The sequence below is a fragment of the Lutra lutra genome, chromosome 11 (assembly GCF_902655055.1).
Source record: "Lutra lutra chromosome 11, mLutLut1.2, whole genome shotgun sequence".
Taxonomy (NCBI): Eukaryota; Metazoa; Chordata; class Mammalia; order Carnivora; family Mustelidae; genus Lutra; species Lutra lutra.
Window position 1 is genome coordinate 91,381,336 of NC_062288.1, and position 21,168 is coordinate 91,402,503.

General features: G+C 38.3%; 1 protein-coding gene and 1 long non-coding RNA gene across 2 annotated transcripts in view; both read right to left on the minus strand.

Annotated features, from left to right (window-relative positions):
* Nucleotides 1–1,888: 1,888 nt before the first annotated feature.
* The window catches only part of MTPN (myotrophin), a 55,013-nt gene continuing 35,733 nt past the window's right edge, over nucleotides 1,889–21,168 (minus strand). The window contains exon 4 of the mRNA XM_047694537.1: nucleotides 1,889–3,280. Within this exon, the coding sequence (XP_047550493.1) occupies nucleotides 3,194–3,280 (87 nt within the window). The 3' untranslated portion in view covers nucleotides 1,889–3,193. The remainder of the gene's footprint in view (nucleotides 3,281–21,168) is intronic.
* LOC125080622 (uncharacterized) lies at nucleotides 6,689–20,597 on the minus strand. The gene is made up of 3 exons (XR_007121432.1): nucleotides 20,585–20,597; nucleotides 17,931–17,934; nucleotides 6,689–8,144 (listed from the first exon to the last, which is right to left on the minus strand). It is a non-coding gene; the product is annotated as an uncharacterized LOC125080622 (long non-coding RNA).

Below are 21,168 nucleotides of genomic sequence, written 5' to 3' on the forward strand. Positions count from 1 at the left end.
GGTGAGAGGAGGGCTTGGAAAGGAAGGCTGCGAGCTGAGGGAGGAAAAGCTGCCAACTCGTTCCTTGTAGCACAATTCAAGTTTATTCCATTTGTTCTTGCAACACAAAACTGAAACACAGTATTATTTAGCATTCGGATGTACATGAACTAGGATCATATGAGAAACCCAACTGTGTCAAAAGTATTACATGATGGGAAAAATGAACTCAAATATATCAAAATGCACAAAGCACTAGTCTTCCTTCAGTACTGCTTAGAAAGATATGATTGTTTCTCCATTTACGAAATAGAATCAGGACGATTTAAATTCTTAAAATTTTGCATGCAAAACACTGCAATTGCTTAGGTAGGAGGGCACTCTCACCAGCTTCTTCTATACACAACTGAGTACACAATATTGCAAGGAAGTAAAGAGCAGCTCAGTTGAAGTTTTAGGAAAAAAAAAAGTCGGTACATCTAGATTTAAGATCCATTATTTGGGGGGAAAGAAATCAATGAGTAAAGGGCCTTACTTGCAGCCTGCACACACTGTACCCGCCTACCTCTCCTTTGTGCCCCGCTGGGTGTAGAAGGTGAGCTATGCATAGAAGGGTGACTTGGGTATTGTCGGGTGCTGTGTTTGAACTCTAAGTCTACTTAGATACCAGTCTGAAGCTGCAAGGCGGGGAGGGGAGTTTGTTAGGATACTAATGTAAACAGGTAAACCACCTGTTTTTACTTGATATAGTGCATACAAAATGACTGACTTAATACAAAAACTACAGAACATGCAAGATTTCTTCTGAGATGTTAAATATTCAGCGGAGAACAAAACTTACTTAACCTTTCACTAATGCATGTAGTACCAAAAGCAGACCTGTTTTTAGCTTCCTTTACTTAATGAACATTAAGTGTTGTGAATTTCTCTGCCAAGTGGTTCAGAAATACATTATAAATAACCTAGTTAAAAAAAAAAGTGTAAACCACGTCGGCCAGTCTATTCTATGTTTCCGTTATTTTCTCAAGCAGTTGCCCCGGGGTGACGGGGCTTACAAAATGGCTGAGAAAGAAGAGGGAAGGCGAAGGAGCCTCTACTGCGACACGAACAGCAGGATGAACTGTACAAAGAACCACGTGCTTTCTACGCTGGGTGACTGAGGAAAGCAGACCAGGTTTAGGAATGACGGGACACTGCGCACTCTCTGCAACAGCCACCCGCAGCACAGCGGCTAGAAAGGAAAGGTAACAACCAGAGCGGGTAAAACCCAAGCCCTGTCAACAGCATTATGCCAAGAGGTGAAAACGAAGGTACTGAAACACCTTGTTGTTCCCAAAGTACAGACCGATAAAATGCCCTCCATCTTCATGAGGATCGCTCTGCTTCCATTCAGTCGTGTGATGAAGTCCGTTTGCAGACTTCTAATCCAACTCTAATAAGCTGTATTAAGACAGCAGAATTAGCCAAATATATCGAAGTATTTAAACCGCTATTTTAGGATTCTTTTCTTGGATGCAGGAAAATTACAGGGTTAGGCTAGCTGTAAGCAAAAAGCCACAAGATTTAAAAAAAAAAAAAAATTTCATGGGGAAAAATACACATGCACACACGCGCACACACACGCACACACCCACCCTAACAACCGATCAGCAACCAATCACTCAAATTTGTTATTAGCTGGCTACTCTTGATACTAGTTTAACCCTGCTTTAGAATGCTACATTGCCTTACAAAATCCTAATTCTTTGTTATCCATAATCTGAATACAAGCCCCTAACCCAACCCCCCCCCTTTAAAAATTTGAGGTACATTCAATTATTGCATGATTTGGCTAAGGAAAAACCCTAACATTTTTAGCAAGCTTTTATGGATGGCAAGTCAAAGGAGTCAATATTTTAAATGCGAGATAGCAAATTTAAGGGTGTATGTTTTAATTCGTTGTACTGCTCACGAAATGAACATCTGAACATGTGTCTGAGTATTTCCTGCAGGTCAGAACACCCATTGTAGGGCCCTGTATTTTTAAGAACACAGAATACGTTTTGAAGGGGTCACATTAAATGCGATGCATGGTTTAGTAAAGAAACAAAAGATCTGTTATGCAGGTGGGCTGGCATATGTTCAGCAGAAGCCGACTGACAAGGTGGGGAAACCTGGTAATGAGCATACTTTTGAAGGGACAGGGCTCGGTTTGTCCAGATCGTAAATCTCACCCGAGTGACAGCTTTGGTGCAGTAATCCGCATCCAAGGTGGGTCTGAGAGAGGATTTCCAAAGAATGTTCCTTGATTCTCCAAACATAACCGAGGCCAATCCATTCAAAGAGCAAATAAAGAAAATCCAGAGGTACTAAGACAACCGTTCTCTATAGGATACTAACAGGCTATGGCTATGATTCTAAGTTTAAATCCCCTTTTACTACCAGCAGGAGGTTGAAAGTGTTTCAATGTTATATAAACGTCTGAATCTAGAGGAGAAAAAAATATGCACACTGGAATGATTTCTCCTTTAGGCTTCCAAAATTTAAGATTTTATAAATAAAACTAGTCAGTTTTATCTAAAGATACATGAAATCCATGTGAAAGGGGAGAGGAAATCCAAAGTTGAGTCATCCGGGAATTTAGGAGTGTGCCCCCTCACCTTAACTGAGCTCCCATGTAAAGCTGAAAGTCGCTGAGGGAAGATTTGGTCGCCGACCACGGGCAGCGCTCTTAACTACGCCAGGAGGCCCCCAGGAGAGTGCGTCTTAAGGCAGAAGGCTAGAGCTGATTGCTTATCTCCGCACCCGGAGTTCGGTCCCAGCAGCCGCCGCCGCTCGCGCAGTTTCGGCTACCCCGCACGGAGAGCTGGCCTTGGTAGGATCAGACCCTCGACACCATCTCATGAATAAACTAGCTAGGGAGCTGAAAGGGTCAAATGGTACTGGTAGGTTTTGTCTTTGCTCTCCCTTGGGCATAAGCTGTATGTTTTGTCGGAAATGGAAAAGAGGCGGACTTGATCAGGAATCCGAGTAAAAGCCTGATCACGGTTTTTTTCCTCTCTTCCCAAACATTGTTTTTTTCTGGTAGTCTGATTTGTTATGAATTTCTCTCTCCCCTCACCCCTCTTAAAGTATTTAGCTGAAGAAGCTGGCAGATAGAGAGTGACAGACAGACAGGCAGCAGTGTGAGGCCACAGGAGAGCCCTTCTTCCAGAGCTGTCAGCCCATCCGTCCGTCACTGAAGAAGGGCTTTGATCGCCTGGTTGTCCGTGGCTTCAAAGGCAGTTAGTCCGTCTGGACCTTTCACGGTCTTATCAGCACCCTGAAAAGAGAGGAAATGGCCATTAATACTGAATGAGTCCGCCGGAACACAGAGACTCCATCACCTGCATAGGCTAATGTGTAGATCAAGAATCAAGAATCTCTATACTAATGGGGTCCCTTCTGCTGAAAAGAAACCCCAAACATCTGGCAAGTTTGTAGACTAAGTGGTGAAAATACCAGATTATTTTTCAGGCACCAGAAACTGTAAGCTACAAACATAACTTGCCAATAATATAGGCAACGACTGCCTTTCATTTCTACTATCATGCATTCACTAAGCTTTAGAAAAGAGTTTCCCTAGGTGCAATATGGGGAAAATCACTTTGGCTAAAGGGAAGTATTACTGTGGCAAAATTACTTCTTTGCAACACCTTGTGGAGAGTGCATAAATACTACATGTCTATTTCTACAATTCAGAGCTTACAAACCATTTACTTGAGACACGTTCCTAAAGAACGCTGTGGAACTCTCCCATTAACCTAGGGAACTTCTCATCATGCTCACATGCCATGTGCCATGTCGTTATACATGCCGGGTTCTAGACAGAGAATGCCTTACCCCTGTGCTCTGGGAGAGTCATTCATTCAACAAGTATTTAGTGAATGTGTAGACACTGTGTAAGGAGCTGGAAAATCCAAGAAAAACAAGATAGTCTGCAAGTCTGGCTAGCGTGGGAGACAAAGGAACCAATACGACAGAGGTGGACGAGAATCCTAGTGTTACGCACATGCATGAGAGCTCTGTTAGCCAAACCGGGGTGTGAGAGGAGGGTGTCAGGGAGAAAGGCTTCTAACAAGGCAGTGCTTGAGCTGGGTCTTGATGAATAAGACCAAACTGATCAGGTAAACCAAGAAGAGGACACCTTAGGAAGTGTTCCATTATTACAAAGTCCTCTTCAATAGGATTATAAAAACCTTTATTTCCTCATTTTCTAATTGAATATAACTGCTTCATGGAACACATGGAAATCCTAGTCAAGTGGAAATCTGAGAGAACTTCAGTGGGTCAGTCCTCTATGGGCTGTGGGACAGTAACTGGGATCACTGTATTCAAAACCATTTATTCGATCCCTGCTTTTTACAACGACTAGCATTAGAAACTATAATTCTGCACTAACAAAAAAGTTAAAGATTTCAGTGAAGATCGCTTGCTTTTTAGCTGCCAGAATGCATTTCCCTTCTTTTGATAACAGCATCCTAATTTCATTTTGAGGGTTCTTTGGACCCTACTGTGTGGAGTCCTAGGACTATGTAACTGAAAGGGCCATGTATTTTCCTCCGTAACATGTCAAAGATTTATTTGACCTAGTCAGGACTCTCACTTCTGGATTTTGAATCTTAATAAGGAAAAAAATCCAGTTCATTTATTCCTGTGGCATGACCCAGAGGAGATGGCCGAGGAGTTTCTGCTACCTAGAGACCTGGAGCTGCCAGAGCTCCTCCCTCTTCTGAGCCTAGTCTTCCAGCGATCCTGTTGGTTCTACGGCTAGTCCAATATCTTCAAAAATTGCTTTTTCTACCTGGTAGAGTCATTGCTGCTTTTTGTAGCAACAATAACAAAAATCTAGCTCATTTACATAAGTCACTTTTTCTCCCTAATTTTAATAGACACACCACAGAACTCAAAATACCAAAGAACTCCACAAAACTCTTAATTCTATAGGTCACATACTTTTTTAGTGTTTATCTACTCTTTTGTTCTAAATGTGCATATATAGGTATTTCTTTTAAAAATAAATGAATAATCCTAGGAGAACTAGAGTGACTTTATCTCGGACAACAGAAAAGATAAGCCAGTATTACTACCAAGAGGGGCATTTCATAAGATAAAAGGTTCAATATTCAAATTTCAAAAATGAAACTGGAGAAAACAGTTCCATTTATAATAGCATTAAAAACAATAAAATACGTAGAAATAAATCTAACAAAGTCAAACCAATTCTGAAAATGATGAACCAATTTTATTAATGTGGATAAGAATATTAAAGTGATTTTTAGTGCTTAATGCAATTACTAGCAAACTTATGTAAGTTAGTATATTTGACTGCACCCCTTCCTTGAGGAAAGCATTTTTAATCATTTGTTTTTAATTCTAGTGATTATTTTCATAGCTCTAAATAATACTCCTGTTTATTTGCATTATTAACTTTGGATATTATCTTCTTACTTCCTGCCACATGGATGAGGCTTTAGCTCACCACCACCTTCTTCCCCAGACTGTCCTATTTCTTATATTTAAAATATCCGTTTGTTTCTTTAGAGGTTTAAATAACTAGCATTTAAATTTATATTTCTTGTTCCATCAGTTCTGACAGTATCTCATCCCTCTACTTTATAAGATATTTTCTCTAATTTCCCATCATTCCCTGTACTTCTTCACTTAAGCTTTTCTATTTTGTCAAGATCAACTTTTATATTGTTCTGTAAGAATACTTTTGATTCTTTTTTACCTCTTATAGTCACCATGGTGTGTATGACATCCCCAGAACTCCCTCTTTCAACTGCTAAGTGTGTATCTTTTGACCACCTTCTTTCATTTTGTCCATTCCCCAACACCCCACTTCTGACAACCATCAATCAGCTCACTCTATGAGTCTGGGTGTGTGTGTGTGTGTGTTTAAAGACTCCACATATAAGTGATTATATAGTACTGGTCTCGGACTTATTTCACTATTATACTATGCCCTGAAGATCCATTTATGTTGCTGCAAATGGCGGAATTTCCTTAATGGCTGAATAATATTCCTGTGTGTGTGTGTGCACACGTGATTGTGTATTATACACCACATTTTCTTTATCCATTTGTTGATGGACACTTAGGTTGTTTGGATGTCTTGGCTACTGTCAATAAATGCAGCAGTGAACATGGGGCTGCAGATATCTTCTCAAGATGGTGATCTCATTTTCTTCAGATAAATACCCAGAAGTGGAATTGCTGGGTCATACGGAAGTTAATTTTTTTGAGGAAACTCCATATTGTTTTCCATGGTGGTTACACCAATTTAAATTCTCACCAACAGGGTTCCCTTTTCTTCCTATCCTTGCCGACATTTGTTGTATCTTGTCTTTTTGATGATAGCCATTCTAACAGGTGAGAAGTGAGATTGCATTGTGGTTCTGATTTGCATTTCCCTGATGACTGGGGAAGCACCTTTACCCGTACCTGCTGGCCATCTGTATGTCGTCTTTGGAAAAATGTTCACCCCTCTACCCATATTTTAATCAGATTGTGTTTCTTCTTCAATTGAGTTGTAATTCTTTATATATTTTTGGGTATTAACCCCTTATATACTAGATTTGCAAATCTTTTCTCTCATTCCATTGGTTGTCTTTTCATTTTGTTATTTCCTTTGCTGTACAGAAGGCTTTTTGTTTGAGGTAGTCCCACCTACTTAGTTTTGCTTTTCTTGCCTTTGCTTTTGGTGTCAAATTAAAAAAAAAAGAGCCAACACAGATGTTAAGGAGTTTAACCCCTACGTTTTCTTCTAGGAATATTACAGTTTTCAAGTTTTATGTTTAAGTCTTTAATCCATTTTTAGTTGATTTTTATGTAAGGTGTAAGACAGCTGTCCAGTTTTCCCAACACCATTTATTGAAGAGACTGCCGTTTTCTGACTGTATGTTCTTGGTTCCTGTATAGGAAACTAGTTGACCATATACATGTGGGTTTATTTCTGGGTGCTCTCTGCTATCCCATTTATTTCCTGTGTGTGTCTGTTTTTATGCTAACACATTACTGTTTTGATTACTATAAGCTTTAGGTTTTGAAATTATGAAGTATGATGCCACCAAATTTGTTTTTCTTTCTCAAGACTGCTTTGGCTATTTGGAATCTTCTGTGGTTCCACATACGAAGTTGGGAATTTTTTCTTCTGTATCTGTGAGAATGCCATTGGAATTTTGATAGGGACTGCACTGACAGTCGATTATTTGGGGTAATTATGTGCATTCTAACAATATAAATTGTTCTCTCAAATAGTCTAGTGCCAAGAGTATTAAGATTGGTAGGGTGGTTCCATCCCATAAGGCCATTTAGGGAATAGGCCCCTTTTCCTATGTTATTGTTCTCATCGTCTGGCTCAAGCTGGCTCACCTCTACATGTGCTTCCTCCATAATCTTTTCCTACAACAGATGTGTTCATTTTTCAGTTTTTTTCTATCATGGTAAAGAATACCACTATCTTCCACGAAATGTGCAGACATCATATAATTTTGTTTACTTCCCACATAATCAGTCACCAAGTCTTTAGAACAGACTATTCTTAACATTTCTCAGCTGTCCTTGCTACCATTACTTTCTTAGTTCAGGATTTTTATACAGAAATCCTAATTCAATAATTTCCTATCATTTCTCACTTTTTAAAAATATTTATTAGGCAAAGAGAGAGCACAGAGTGGGGGGAGGGGCAAAGGGAGAAGCAGACTCTCTACTAAGAGGGGAGCCGGATGCCAGGCCTGATCCCAGGATTCTGGGATCATGACCTCAGCCAAAGGCAGACATTTGACTGAGCCACCCAGGCACCCCTCTTTTTTCACTTCTTACACCATTTCGGTTCAGATTCCGTACACTTATTTGGGTGATGTCTGTTAAAATCCAAGTCTGATCATACTACCCCCCTACCAAAAAACCTTAATGGTATCCTAACAGAAGAGAATAGAGATAAATAATATGACAAATGAGGCATAATTTGCTATTTACCTGTCTAGCCATATTTCTTGCTAAATCCTTCCTAGTGTATGTTGTAGCTGTGAATAATTCTTTATCTTACCCTAATGCATCAAGGCCTTTGTCCCTGTGACTTTTCTATCATTGTTGCTTCTGTTTAGAATGGTCCCACAATTCTGTTAGATTCCTGGACAACACTTTAATGCACTGGCTTTCTGTATTTGTCTCCCTCTATTAGACTAGACTTTGCTCTCCCCTGCTTCAGAGGTTGAAAAGAAACTGAATCCCCAGATGCCTACAGAGCTACAGATGGCCATCTGACACAAATTTGGCCTCTCCCATGGAGGCCTTTCCTTCTTCAGTAAAGCCCCAGGAGGACAGAGTTCTTAGCTCTTTCCTCTTGTTCCTACCCAAAACACAGACACAATGCCTGGAGGTTCAGCAGTCCTCTTGTGACCATAAGGTCTGGGGAAGATGGAGAAGGGAGTGTGGGATGTTGATGACGCAGCACATCCGGCTGCCCAGCCTTGGACTACACACCTCAGACATCTTGTTATGAGTTACTTTCTTGGTTGAATCACTGTAGGAGGAGTTTTTGTTACCGATAAACTCTACTTCTCTTTAGGCAGTTACCAGTCTAATTATATTAAAAGAGTTGTCTCCCCCAAATTAGGCTGGGCTACAGGAGGGCAGGGGTCTCATTATATTCACCTCTGTACTTTTAACACCTAGAATGATGCTTGGTGTGTAACAGTTGCTCAACAAAAATGCATACGTGGGTCACAGTGCAAGGGAATATTAGTAACATCAATCTTACCCTTAGTGATCATATATACCCATCACATTAAAAGGAAAAAGACCTTTCTACCATCTTATGTATATACATACCAAATCACTATTAACTGCAAAATATTTATTTTGGATTAATTCATATGCATTTTAGAACAGTCTTGAGAAACTGCTCATTAAGAACTCCCTTATCTCATGATTTGGGGCATTTCTTTATAGTTCCATAGTAGTATGATAAAGTGCTCAGAATCTGGGAACTTTCAATTGTTTGAGTACACACTTAAATACTACCATTACCACAGAACTTACAACAATTCAATTTTGAAATCTACTAAAAACGGTAACATTAAAAAATTATTCAAATATCTATATCTACACATGTTGTATAATGTTATTTACTGGTATAGGATTTAATAACACATTTAATTTACATAATGACACAGGAGATAGAGTGAAGAATATTTCTGGGTACCCCAAAGAATCTAATGTAATACTCAATGCACCGAATGTTAGGTTTCTTTGTAGCAGTTTTGAGTTTTTATCTAATACTACAGATACATCATCTCATTTTTTCTTCACAGCAGCCCTGTAAAGTAGGTACTGTTCTTTTTTTATTTTGAAGATTTTATTTACTTATTTTTGAGAGAAAGAGAGTGAGAGAGCGAGCAGAAATGGGGGAGAAGCACACTCCCTACCAAGCAGGAAGCCTAATGCAGGACTTGATTCCAGGACCCTGGATCATGACATAAGCCAAAGGCAGACATGGAACCAACTGAGTCACGCCGGCGCCCCATTCTCTCTTTTTAATAAGAGATTTAACTCTAAGCTCAGAGAGGTTAAGGAACTTGCCCAAAGTCAGTTAGCAAGTTAAACTAGAGCTTTCTGACTATACATTTTGTGTTCCATGCTATCTTTAGTTAAAAATGACCTATGGCTTTTCTCCCTAAAAAACATCAGGGTAGACCCAGATTCAAGAATTTATTAACTTTAAGTATTTTTGTGCCTCCTACAGGAAAATGAAGAACCTTATACAATTATGTATACAGTATGTCAACTATTGAACACTTTCAAGCTAAAAACACTGTTATAGATAACCAATTCCTAAGACTATTCAACATATATTTATGAAGTATTCCATTCGTTGCTAGACATAGTTTTGGTAACATTTTACCAGAGCACAGACATCTCATTCCCCCCCGCCCCCGGACATTGCTTATGGCTGCTTTCATGCTACAACAGCAGAGCTGAGCAGCTGTAACAGAGACCATGTGCCCTGCAAAGCCCAAGATATTTGTTATTTGGTCTTTTACAGAAAATGGTTGTCAACTCCTATTCTGGGGCATTAAAGAGAACAAGAAGCCAGTTCTCTGCATATTTTCACAACCTGGAGAGGACAAAGGAAAGGCTCACGTATGCAAAACATTACTCTGTGGCAAGGACAGGCATACCTCATTTTAATGTGCTTTGCTTTATTGTACTTCAGATACTTTTTTTTTTTTTTTTAAGCAAATGGGAGGTTTGTGGAAACCCTGGATCAAACAAGTCTATCAGTGCCATTTTTCCAATAGCATTAGTTCATTTCACATCTCTGTGTCACATTTTGGTAATTCTTGCAATATTTCAAACTTTTTTCATTTTCTATTTTGGTGATCTGTGAGTGATCTGTGATCTCTGATGTTCCCACTGTAACTGTTTTGGGGCACCATGAATCGTGCCCATAGAAGATGAGGAACTTAATCGATACCCAGTGTGTGCGCTCTGACATTTCCACTGACTGGCCACTTCCCCTGTCTCCCTCTCCTCCAGCCTCCCTATTCCCTGAGACACAGTATGATATTAAGCCAATTAATAACTCTACAGTGCCTCTAAGGGTTCAAGTGAAAGCAACAGTTAGGTGCATGTTGCTCATTTGAAAGGTGGTGGTATGAGATGATCGGGGCCTACATAATGAGGTGCAGGGGGTGAACGATGTCAGCATGGCCACAGCATCAGGCTACTACTGACCTTCTTCGGACAGTCAGGAGGAGGATCATTTGAATCTGGACTGTGGCTGAGTGAGGGTAACTGAAACTGTGAAAAGTGAAACTCTGGATGGGGGGTGGGGGGACTACTGTGCTGGCTCCGTGCTGCAGGAGAGAACACTCACCAGGCTTACATGTGAAGGAACTTGCTCAAAACCACAAAAGCTATTAAGCAGCAGAACTGAGAGCTAAACTGGGTGGGGCGGGGTAGGGGGGTTTTGGTGTGGAAGCAGCAGAGCCCCAGTATACACCCCTGACAGAAACTATTCAATAATTACTCCAGACTAAAAGATCTAAATGGGAAAAAAACGAGCTTACCATGGCTTATCTGTGTATGAGACTCAGGAAACATTAAACAGTGTAACAACTGAGTTCTTCATTTGAGGCAGTAAAATTTGTGGCTGTATTAATTCTGGCCATTCAGAAAGGCATTGCGGGATTCTTTGAGAGTCATCTGTCCTAAAGCATTTTTAAAGCCAGACTTGCCCCTGTGAAATGGAAGAGAACTTGGGGGTTCTGAGCAATCAGAGAATCTGTGCGAGGAGGTATGTAAGGCTGTCTAGGTTTTACTGGGGGTGGAGCAAGGAGTAATTAGAGTGAAAAATGGTTCTACCTGCAAGCACGGACTTGTCTCTGCTGAGAGGGGGGACTTCCCAATCTTTGGCTCTTATCCATTAGATTCTCCGTTCAGCAGCAAAATCTGTACGACGGACACTTTGAAAATTTGACAATGCTGGTATTTGAGAGGGATATTCAGTTTTTATCATTAACTGGCTGCTGCATTTTAAAAGTACAATGCCAATATGTTTAGCAAAAACATTAATGTTATAAGATGGTCTTCTAAATTTTCTTAAACTGATGTTTAGTATTTTTTACTCTTTAGACCAACTGTACATAAAACACTAATAGTTTCATTTCCTTTTTATAAGAGGAAGGTATCTCATTTGTCCTACTCAAACAGGAGCAGACAACTTAGTTGTCTGCAACAGCTAGGAGTCACTACAATTAGTGTTGCACAATCAGCGGTCACCTATCTGTCATTCGGTTATAGCAGACATGTCCTGCTAAGGAGGGAACTTCGTTGACACAGTGAAGCCGAGAAATCATGGAAAACAAAAAAAAGCCCAGTTTCTTTGGCTTTCTTCCTCTCAGATACAGCTTACGGTGCTAATTACCACTAGTAACAAATGATCGTGTATAATAACAACTGAAATATGCTGTAGGTTTGTTAATCTAGGAAAACGGTAATTACCATGTTTTAAAAACTTGGATTACATCTTCAATTTACAAGATCTTCATTCTCACGTGCTAGGGTACAACTTTTTCTGTTTATTTAAAAGAATCCTTATTTTCACAGGAAGCTGAGTGGTCATTTTTTTTTTTTTTTAAAGATTTTATTTATTTATTTATTTGACAGAGAGAAATCACAAGTAGGCAGAGAGGCAGGTAGAGAGAGAGGAGGAAGCAGGCTCCGCGCTGAGCAGAGAGCCCGATGCGGGGCTCGATCCCAGGACCCTGAGATCATGACCTGAGCCGAAGGCAGCGGCTTAACCCACTGAGCCACCCAGGCGCCCCTGAGTGGTCATTTTTAATAGCGATGTGTACTTACATGGGGACAAAATAGGAACACACACCAGGGTAGATGACTCAGCTTACCTGTCTACAAAATTATAGTAAACTCAACATCTTTGAAAGAGGAATAGAAGTAAACATTTAAATATTTCCCTTTTCACCACACTGGTTTATTTAGAAGTGGTTTTCCTTAGGATTAGGAAACAAGGATACTTCTTAAAATCCAATTATCAATTATATAAATTATAAGATATTACATAAATTATAAGGAATTTTAGTATTAATATAGAAATGTTGCTATATTTTAGATAATATATATCATAACAATATTATAGGAAATGCCTAACATGACAGTGTATTAATGCTACAGGCAAACTTTCTCTCAGAAAATTAAGATACTAAAATATATGTAGCTGTGGGAAAGAAATGAATTTTGGACTTATGAGAGTCCACTGGCTAATAATAAAATTCAAGAGTATCATTTCATGATTAACTCTCTTCTAACTAACGTCTTCATGAAACAGTGCTATTGATGAGATTTTAGTCAGGAAGATCAGTAATAAACAAGGAAAATTCCAGATCACTGTCCTATCAGCTCTTGTTTGGCTCCATTAACTGATGATAAAACTTTTCAACAAATAAGTATTAACACAGGTGAATAAAAGCACCCAGAATGATAGATACATTCTCAACTTGTATCATTAGGAAAGATCACTTTCCCACTGAGGGTTGGTGTTTTAAAATGATGTGTGCTATAAATTCCAAACTATTCGTGAGCTAGAACAGGAGTGTGCTATGACCCAGATGCTTGCTTTTGCAAGTAAAGTTTTACTGGAATGCAGCCATGCCTGTCCTTTCTCCATGGCAGCTTTTTTACAACTACAGTTGACACACAATGTTACATAAGTTTCAGGTACACAACATAGTGACTGGACAACTCTATCCGATATTCCTATGCTGTACCTTTCATCCCCCTGACATATACATTCCATAGCTAGAAGCCTATACTCACCCCCCCCCAATTCCCCTTCACCCATTTTGCCCATCCTCCTGCCCCGTCCCCTCTGACAACCACCAGTTTGTTCTCTGTAATTATGGCTCTGTTTATGCTTTGTTTTGCTTCTTAGATTCCACATATAAGTGAAATCATATGGTATTTGTCTATGATTTCACTTAGCATTAATACCCTCTACATCTGTCCATGTTGCAAATGGCAAGATTCCTTTCTTTTTTATGGCTAATATTCCATTGTGTGTGTGTGTGTGTATCCTTTATTCATTCATCTCTGTATGGACAGTAGACTGCTTCCATATCTTGGCTACTGTAAATAATGCTGTCATAAACACAGGAGTGCACATACCTTTCTGTATTAATGTTTGAGTCTCCTCTGGGTAAATACCCAGTAGTGGAATTATTGGATCATATGGTATTTCTATTTTTAATTTTTCTAAGAAACCTCCATATTATTTTCCACAATAGCTGTACCAATTTATGTTTCCACCAATGGTGCACAAAAGTTATTTTCTTTCTGTGTCCTTGACAACACTTGTTATTCCTTATCTTTCTGATACTAGCCATTCTGACTGGTATAAGGTATTGTTATCTCATTGTGGTTTTGATTTTACATTTCTCTAATGATTAGTGATACTGAGCATCCTTTCATGTGTCCGCTGGCTATCTACATGCATTCTTTGGAAAAATGTCTATTTGATTATTTGGGTGTTTTTGGTGTTAAGCTGTATGTTTATATAACTTGGATATTAACCCCTTATTGAATATATAATTTTTAAATCTCTCCTTCGGTAGGTTGCCTTCTCATTTTGTTAATAGTGCCTTTCACGGTGCAAAGGCTTTTTATTTTGGTGTAGTTCCAAGAGTTTATTTTTGTTTCCCTCGCCTTAGAAAAATGTTGCTAAGGCCAATGTCAAAAAGATTACTACGTTTTTTTCTGGGAAATTTCAAGTCCCATTTACAGGTCTTTACTCCATTTTGGGTTTACTTTTTGCACTTGATATAAGAAAGTAGTCCAGTTTTACTCTTCTGTAATTGTGCAGTTTTCCCAGCATCATGTTTTGGAGACTTTCTTTTCCTCATTGTATATTTTGCCTCCTCAGTCATAGGCTTATTGACCATATTAAGCACGGGTTTGTTTCTGGACTCTATTCTGTTCCACTGAACAGAATGTGTATTTCTGTGACAGTACCATAGTGTTTCATTATAGCTTTGGAGTATTTATCTTGGAATCAGGGGTTATGATGCCTCCAGCTTTGTTCTTTCTCAAGAATGCCTTGCTATTCAGGTTTTCTGTGATTCCATACAAACTCCTGTACTTGTTTTAGTTTGTCCATGGCTGCGTTAGAGCTCCAGTGACCACATCGTCCGCAAAGTCATACATGACTGTAATAAAACGTGTGCCAACCTCTAGACTATAGATTTTTTTTTTTTATCACCTTTTAAATATCCCTTTTACTCCTCACATTTCCTGGTTGAGATCTTTTAGGGCAAAAACCCAACCAAACAAAAAACCTTATTCAACTGAGAAAATTACAATTCAAAATAATATATACTTCAACAGTCTGTTTTGCTTTGATAAAAACAAGGGGACGTCGATTAGGCTCGGCCTTTTCACGGACTGCTGTGCTGTCTGGCTGCTGCTGGTTCTACGCAGAAGTTTGTTTCACACTCTTGCTTGGGCTGCTTCCTCCTCTGCTACTGCTACATTTCCCAGGATGCCTCTTGAGCCTGCATTTTAACCTGTTTCACCTGTGTCTTTTCCCTGGTCTCTTCTCCCCAGTTTTATATAATGTTTTTCATGTACTCCTTTCCATCTTATAGGTTGTTATTTAATAATTCTATAGTAGCTTATTTTTTTTAAACTTTTTTTTTTTTTTAAAGATTTTATTTATTTGACAGAGATCACAAGCAGGCAGAGAGGCAGGCAGAGAGAGGAGGAAGCAGGCTCCCCACCGAGCAGAGAGCCCGATATGGGGCTTGATCCCAAGACCCTGGGATCACAACCTGAGCCAAAGGCAGGGGCTTTAGCCCACTGAGCCACCCAGGTGCCCTATAGTAGCTTATTTTTTTAACTTCAGTGTTTGCTTTGTATTTTCATATTCATTTAGATTTATTCACAGATTAATTTCTTGATTCTGATCCTTCTTGCGTCTCAGTTTTTCTCTTGGGTTGAAATCTGTTTCTTCCTGAAGTGCATCCAAATCTTCACTTATTTGTTACTCAGGATGCTCACCACTTCTGGGCTTACAGCAGTCTTGGATCAGCTCCTACCTTTTCAATACTCTCTTGCAATACTCTCTTGTTCATTTCAGGGAACGTTTTCTTCTTCAACTCCAACCCCTCTGCTTTCTGTGTCTCAAGGATTCATTATAACTTCTCTAATGGAGCCCTGCTTATGTTCCAAAGCAAATACTGATTCATTCATTTTAAAAACCACTTTTCTGTCATAGGAGGGAAAAAGGGGATACCATGGCATGTGCTTGTACCTCAATCTTGAAGTGGAAGTTCCACATGTATTGATCTTTTTTAAAAAAATTATTACTAGTTCAAAAATAAAAGATCGGGCCAAATAACTTTATCTACAGAAATAAATGTGTTTCATTCTTGTAACTGTCCCTGCCTGTAATTCTGATAGGGAAAGAACATGGACTTCTGAGTCATAATCCTGGAACAAATCTTAATTCCATTATATTTTGTTTAACATTGGATAGATACTTAACCGTCGTGAGCCAAATGGTTTCCTTATCCACAATATGGAGATGATTATACCTATATATTTGGGTTGACAGAAATTAAAGGTGATAAGATAAACAAATTGCTTGTACATATTATGTTCTCCACAGATATTAGCTTCTTCTTTTGTTATATGGACAATCAAGAAGTAAATGTTTCTAATTCCCACATGGGTCATAAACTTCATCTTCCATTGCATTAAATTAGAAACAAAAAAACTTGTCCAGTAAGTGATCTAGCATATCCCATAGTTTGATTTTGAATGTTCTACTAAACCTCTTTCTTTTGTTTTTGTGGTTTTTCTTTCTTTTTACCCCTATTGGTTGTAATCATACTAAGTTTTCAACTTCGTTTACTTTGGCTTTTTTTCTATACTAATGATATACCAGCGGGATAATTATTATAAATGTTAATTTGGTAAACTTTTCAAACTAAGTACTTTTAAAATGAATTCATAATAATCGATAAGGATTCAAACTTTTGACAAAAGGCAGAACCAGATTTCGTAATAGAAACATTGATTTTAACAACAAAAAAAGTGCTCTGGACTAGCCTTATTTTAGCAACGAAGGATTTTTGAAAGAGCACAGTCAATTTCCAAAAAAGTATTTGGCTAACAAAACTATAGGGTATCCATTAAAGAAGCTTATGCAATAATAAAAAATCAAAGTAATTTTGAAAAAGCAGAACTGAATTTTACTATGCTCAAAAAAAAAAAAACCCCTTTCATCTAAAATAACAGCTCTCTGCATGGGTACAATTCATCTGCCATTAACAGAGCCGTCTCTGAACGTCACTTACCTTCAAAAATCAAGGCTCAGACACAAACAAAAGAACAGTATTAGAGTCACAAGTGAAAGAAAAAATAAGCTAGTTAAAAGTGAAACAACCAACTTACAATCAATAATGGAGCAACATTGTATATAATTACAGAGACCCTTCTAAGAAAACATATTAAGGCCTAATGTACATGCAAATCAAGGCAGAAAATGGAATCTTGTAGCAATGTCTCAATGACCTGGAGCATCATGCTTTGGAAATAAGGAATACCAATGATGGTTTGGGACTTCTCTAGCAAAACAATAACTGTTTTGTTTCTCCTATGGAGAAAGAATGGCTTATCTGAAAGAAACAGAGTATGAGATATGGCTAAAAAGAAAGAGCATGCTTAGGAGCATCTCATTAAATGATCACAGAGCCTAAGCTAAAAAGGATCCCTTTTTAGTTTTTTAAATTAGGTTTTTATTAGGGTGTTTTTATTTTCAGAGAAAACCTGAGCTGCATCAAAAAATATCAGGAAAAGAGAGACAAGGGGGGGGTAGAAATCTTGTTTTATCTTTTATTCTGACTTACAAATTTGTATTTTGGGCTGTAATTGACATATAACATTTGTATTAAAGTTGTATTAGTTTGCTTTGATACATGCATATATTGCTAAATGATTATTACACTAAAGTTGAGTTAACATCTATTACCTCCTCACATAGTTTTTTTTTCTTGTGATGAGAACTTTAAGATTTACTTAGTAATTTTCAAATTTATAAGACAGTATTATTACTGTTTCTTTTACTATACACGTAGCAGACAGGTTGAGGCCAGGGGAATTAAATTAAGTCCATGCTGAGGAACAGAGCTGAGAAGCGAAGAGAAATCAGATCCTGGTAATATGGCTTAAGCCCCAGGGTCAGGCTGTGTGCCTCAACTGTAGGTATATGAGTCAACAGGATCTTTTTACTGTTTTAAGCCTATCTGAGCTGGATTTAGTTACGTGCAATATAAAGAATTCTAATAAAATATTGGAATTACATAAATCTTTAAGAAATTATAAATCAATACTTGTAGCCTGTGACAAACAGTTCTGAATATGGTAAGCAAAAATATTTTCCCAGGGATGAAATGGTCCACTAGTTTTCAAAGGTACTTTTTTTTTTTTTTTTTTTTGAGGAGAAAAATAAGGTATTTTTATTCTGTGCTTCCCACAGCAAGGGAGTCAGCCACCAAGCCTTGCATTTTGGCAGACTCAAAGGCAGGTGGGGCAAGTGATACCTTCACGGAGTACTGATAAAAGGAAGACTTTCAGAAGCTGTCAGCTTTCAAAAGAATCTTTCCATGGGTGTGAGGGAGGAATGGACAGGGAGGAGGAAGACAGAATGACTAGAAATCTCTGTGAGCATACCCTACCACAGATTCTGGATCAACTGCAGTGACCAAGAATGATATTTTCATTTGTTTGGCTTTGGGAAAACCACATCATTCATATCAGTATAATGTGTAGTATCTAAAAATTACTCTTGATTTATACCCTGTCAAAATAAAAACCCAACCCCAAGCCAGTAACAACCACACGCTTAATGAAATTTAGTAATGGTGTTTAACATGCAGCTATGGGGAAAAAAAAACCCTAATTTTAGAGAACTTGAATTAACTGCATTGAGAACAGTTTAAATCCTTAAAATCTTCAAAAAATTATCAAGAGTTAAGAGACAAATGTGCTAGCCTTCTTTCCTAATTTTTTTTAAATCTATGAAGCATAAAATCCTCTTCAGTCTTAGTTAAAATAGGAGCTACTATTTATTGATCGTTTGTCAGGTACTGGGGCAAAATACTTTATATACATTTATTTACTCATTTAATTTCGGTATCTTTCGTCCTTTAGCAGGACTTACTTTAAAATCCCAAGTGAAATGCTACAAACAGTATTTTCTAGAGTATGCCATAAAATGATAAGCTTGGGATTAATACTGGTGCCCTGTTTTATAAAGATCTTGTCTTCCATCATTTGCAACTGACTGGTTTGTTGAGACTGGAATTTGAACTCCATCTTAGAGTTAACACTGGAAAATTCCAAACTTACCAGGACCGCAAGTATATCAAGACACCAGATGACGTGGAAGGCCCTTATTTAAAGCAAACTGCCCCTAATAATCTTACTTGGTATGTACAACAGAAAATGAAGCTTACACATTTCATACCAGGGCTACTCAAAGTGCAGTTTGTGAACCTGGCACCAGTCTGCAAACTTAGTAGTCTAGGACATTATCTACATCACTAAGTATAATGCTTAGTTCAGCTAACTTGGTTTTTTCATAGCAAGATATTCTTGATGAAGGAGACTGGACTGATTTAGAGTTTAGCCCAAGCTCCTTATCCATCATGAACTGGTTAACAGTTTGTGGACCAGCTATTTGGAATAACACTTGTTCTATACCTCAATTTTAAATACTGCCTCTAGTTTTCTATCCCTGATGCCACACACAATTTAACTGACCAACCATATACTTAGCCTAAACAGTCAAAAAGTAATTGAAAAAAAAAACAATAAAAATTAGCAACTGAGATAAAAAATAATAGGACACCTAGGAATAAACCTCACCGAAGAGGTGAAAGACCTGTACTCTGAAAGCTACAAAAACCGATGAAAAGAAACCAAAGATGACACAAAGAAATGACAGGACATCCCATCATGCTCATGGATTAGAAGAACAAATATTTGTTGAAATGTCTATACTACCCAAAACAATATACCCATTCAATGCAATCCCTATCAAAGTATCAACAGCATTATTCACAGAGCTAGAACAAAGAATCCTAATAATTTGTATGGAACCATGAAAGACCCCGAATAGCCAAAGCAGCACCGAAAAAGAAAAACAAAGCTGGGGGGCAACCACAAATCCAGACTTCAAGTTATATTACAAAGCTGCAGTAACCAAAACAGTATGGTGCTGGCCCCAAAATAGACACACAGATCAATGGAACAGAACAGAATACCCAGAAATGAACCCACAACTATATGGACAATTAATCTTCGACAAAGCAAGAGAGAATACCCAATAGGAAAAAAGACAGTGTCTTCAACACACAATGTTGGGAAACCTGGACAGTAACATCCAAAAGAAAGAAACTGGACCACTTTATTATACCATACATAAAAATCAATTCAAAATGGATGAGAGACCTAAATGTGAGACCTGAAACCATAATAATCCTAAAAGAGAACACAGGCAGTAATTTGACACTGGCCATAGCAACTTTCTAGATATGTCTCCTGAGGGAAGGGAAACAAAAGCAAAAATAAACCCATGCGACTACATTAAACTAAAAAGGTTCTGCACAGCAAAGGAAATGATCAACAGTGCTAAAAGGCAGCCTATAGGATGGGAGAAGATAAAGAACTTACAAAACCTAAAACCCAGAAACAAATAATCTGACTAAAAATGGGCAGAAGATACGAGCTAACATTTTTCCAAAGACAACATCCAGATGGCCAACAGACACATGACAGGTGATGTTAAATGTCTTTTCATCAGGGAAATGCAAATCAAAGTTACAATGAGATATCACCTTATACCTGTCAGAATGGCTAAAACCAACAACACAAGAAACAACAGGTGTTGGCAAGGATGTGGAGAAAGGGGAATCCTTGCACACTTTAGTGGGAAAACAAACTGGTGCAGCCACTCTGGAAAATGGTATGGAGGTTCCTCATAAGTTAAAAATACAACTACTCTATGATTCAGCGAATTGACTACTAGGTATTTACCCAAAGAATACAAAAATACTAATTCAAAGCGATATACACACCCAATGTTTACAGTGGCATTATCTACGATAGCCGAATTATGGAAACAGGCCAAGTGCCCATCAACTGAAGAATGGATAAGGAAGATGTCTACACAAACACACATATACACAGTGGAATATTACTCAGCCATGAGAAGAATGAAATCTTGCCATTTGCAACAGTACAGATGGTGTTAGTATTATGCTAAGCAAAATGAGTCAGAGAAAGACAAATACCATGATTTCACTCATTGTGGAATTTAAGAAACAAAAACAAACGAGCAAAGAGGAGAAAAAAGAGCGGCAAACCAAGAAGTAGACTCCTCACTACAGAGAACAAACTGCTGCGTTACCAGAAGGGAGGAGGGTTCTGGGATGGGGGACATAGCTGATAGGGATAAAGGAGCACACTTGTGGCGAGCACCATGTGTTGTATGCAAGTACTGAATCGCTATATTGTACACTTGAAGCTAATACTACACTGTACATCAACTAAGTGGAATTTTAAATAAAAACTTAAAAACAATTA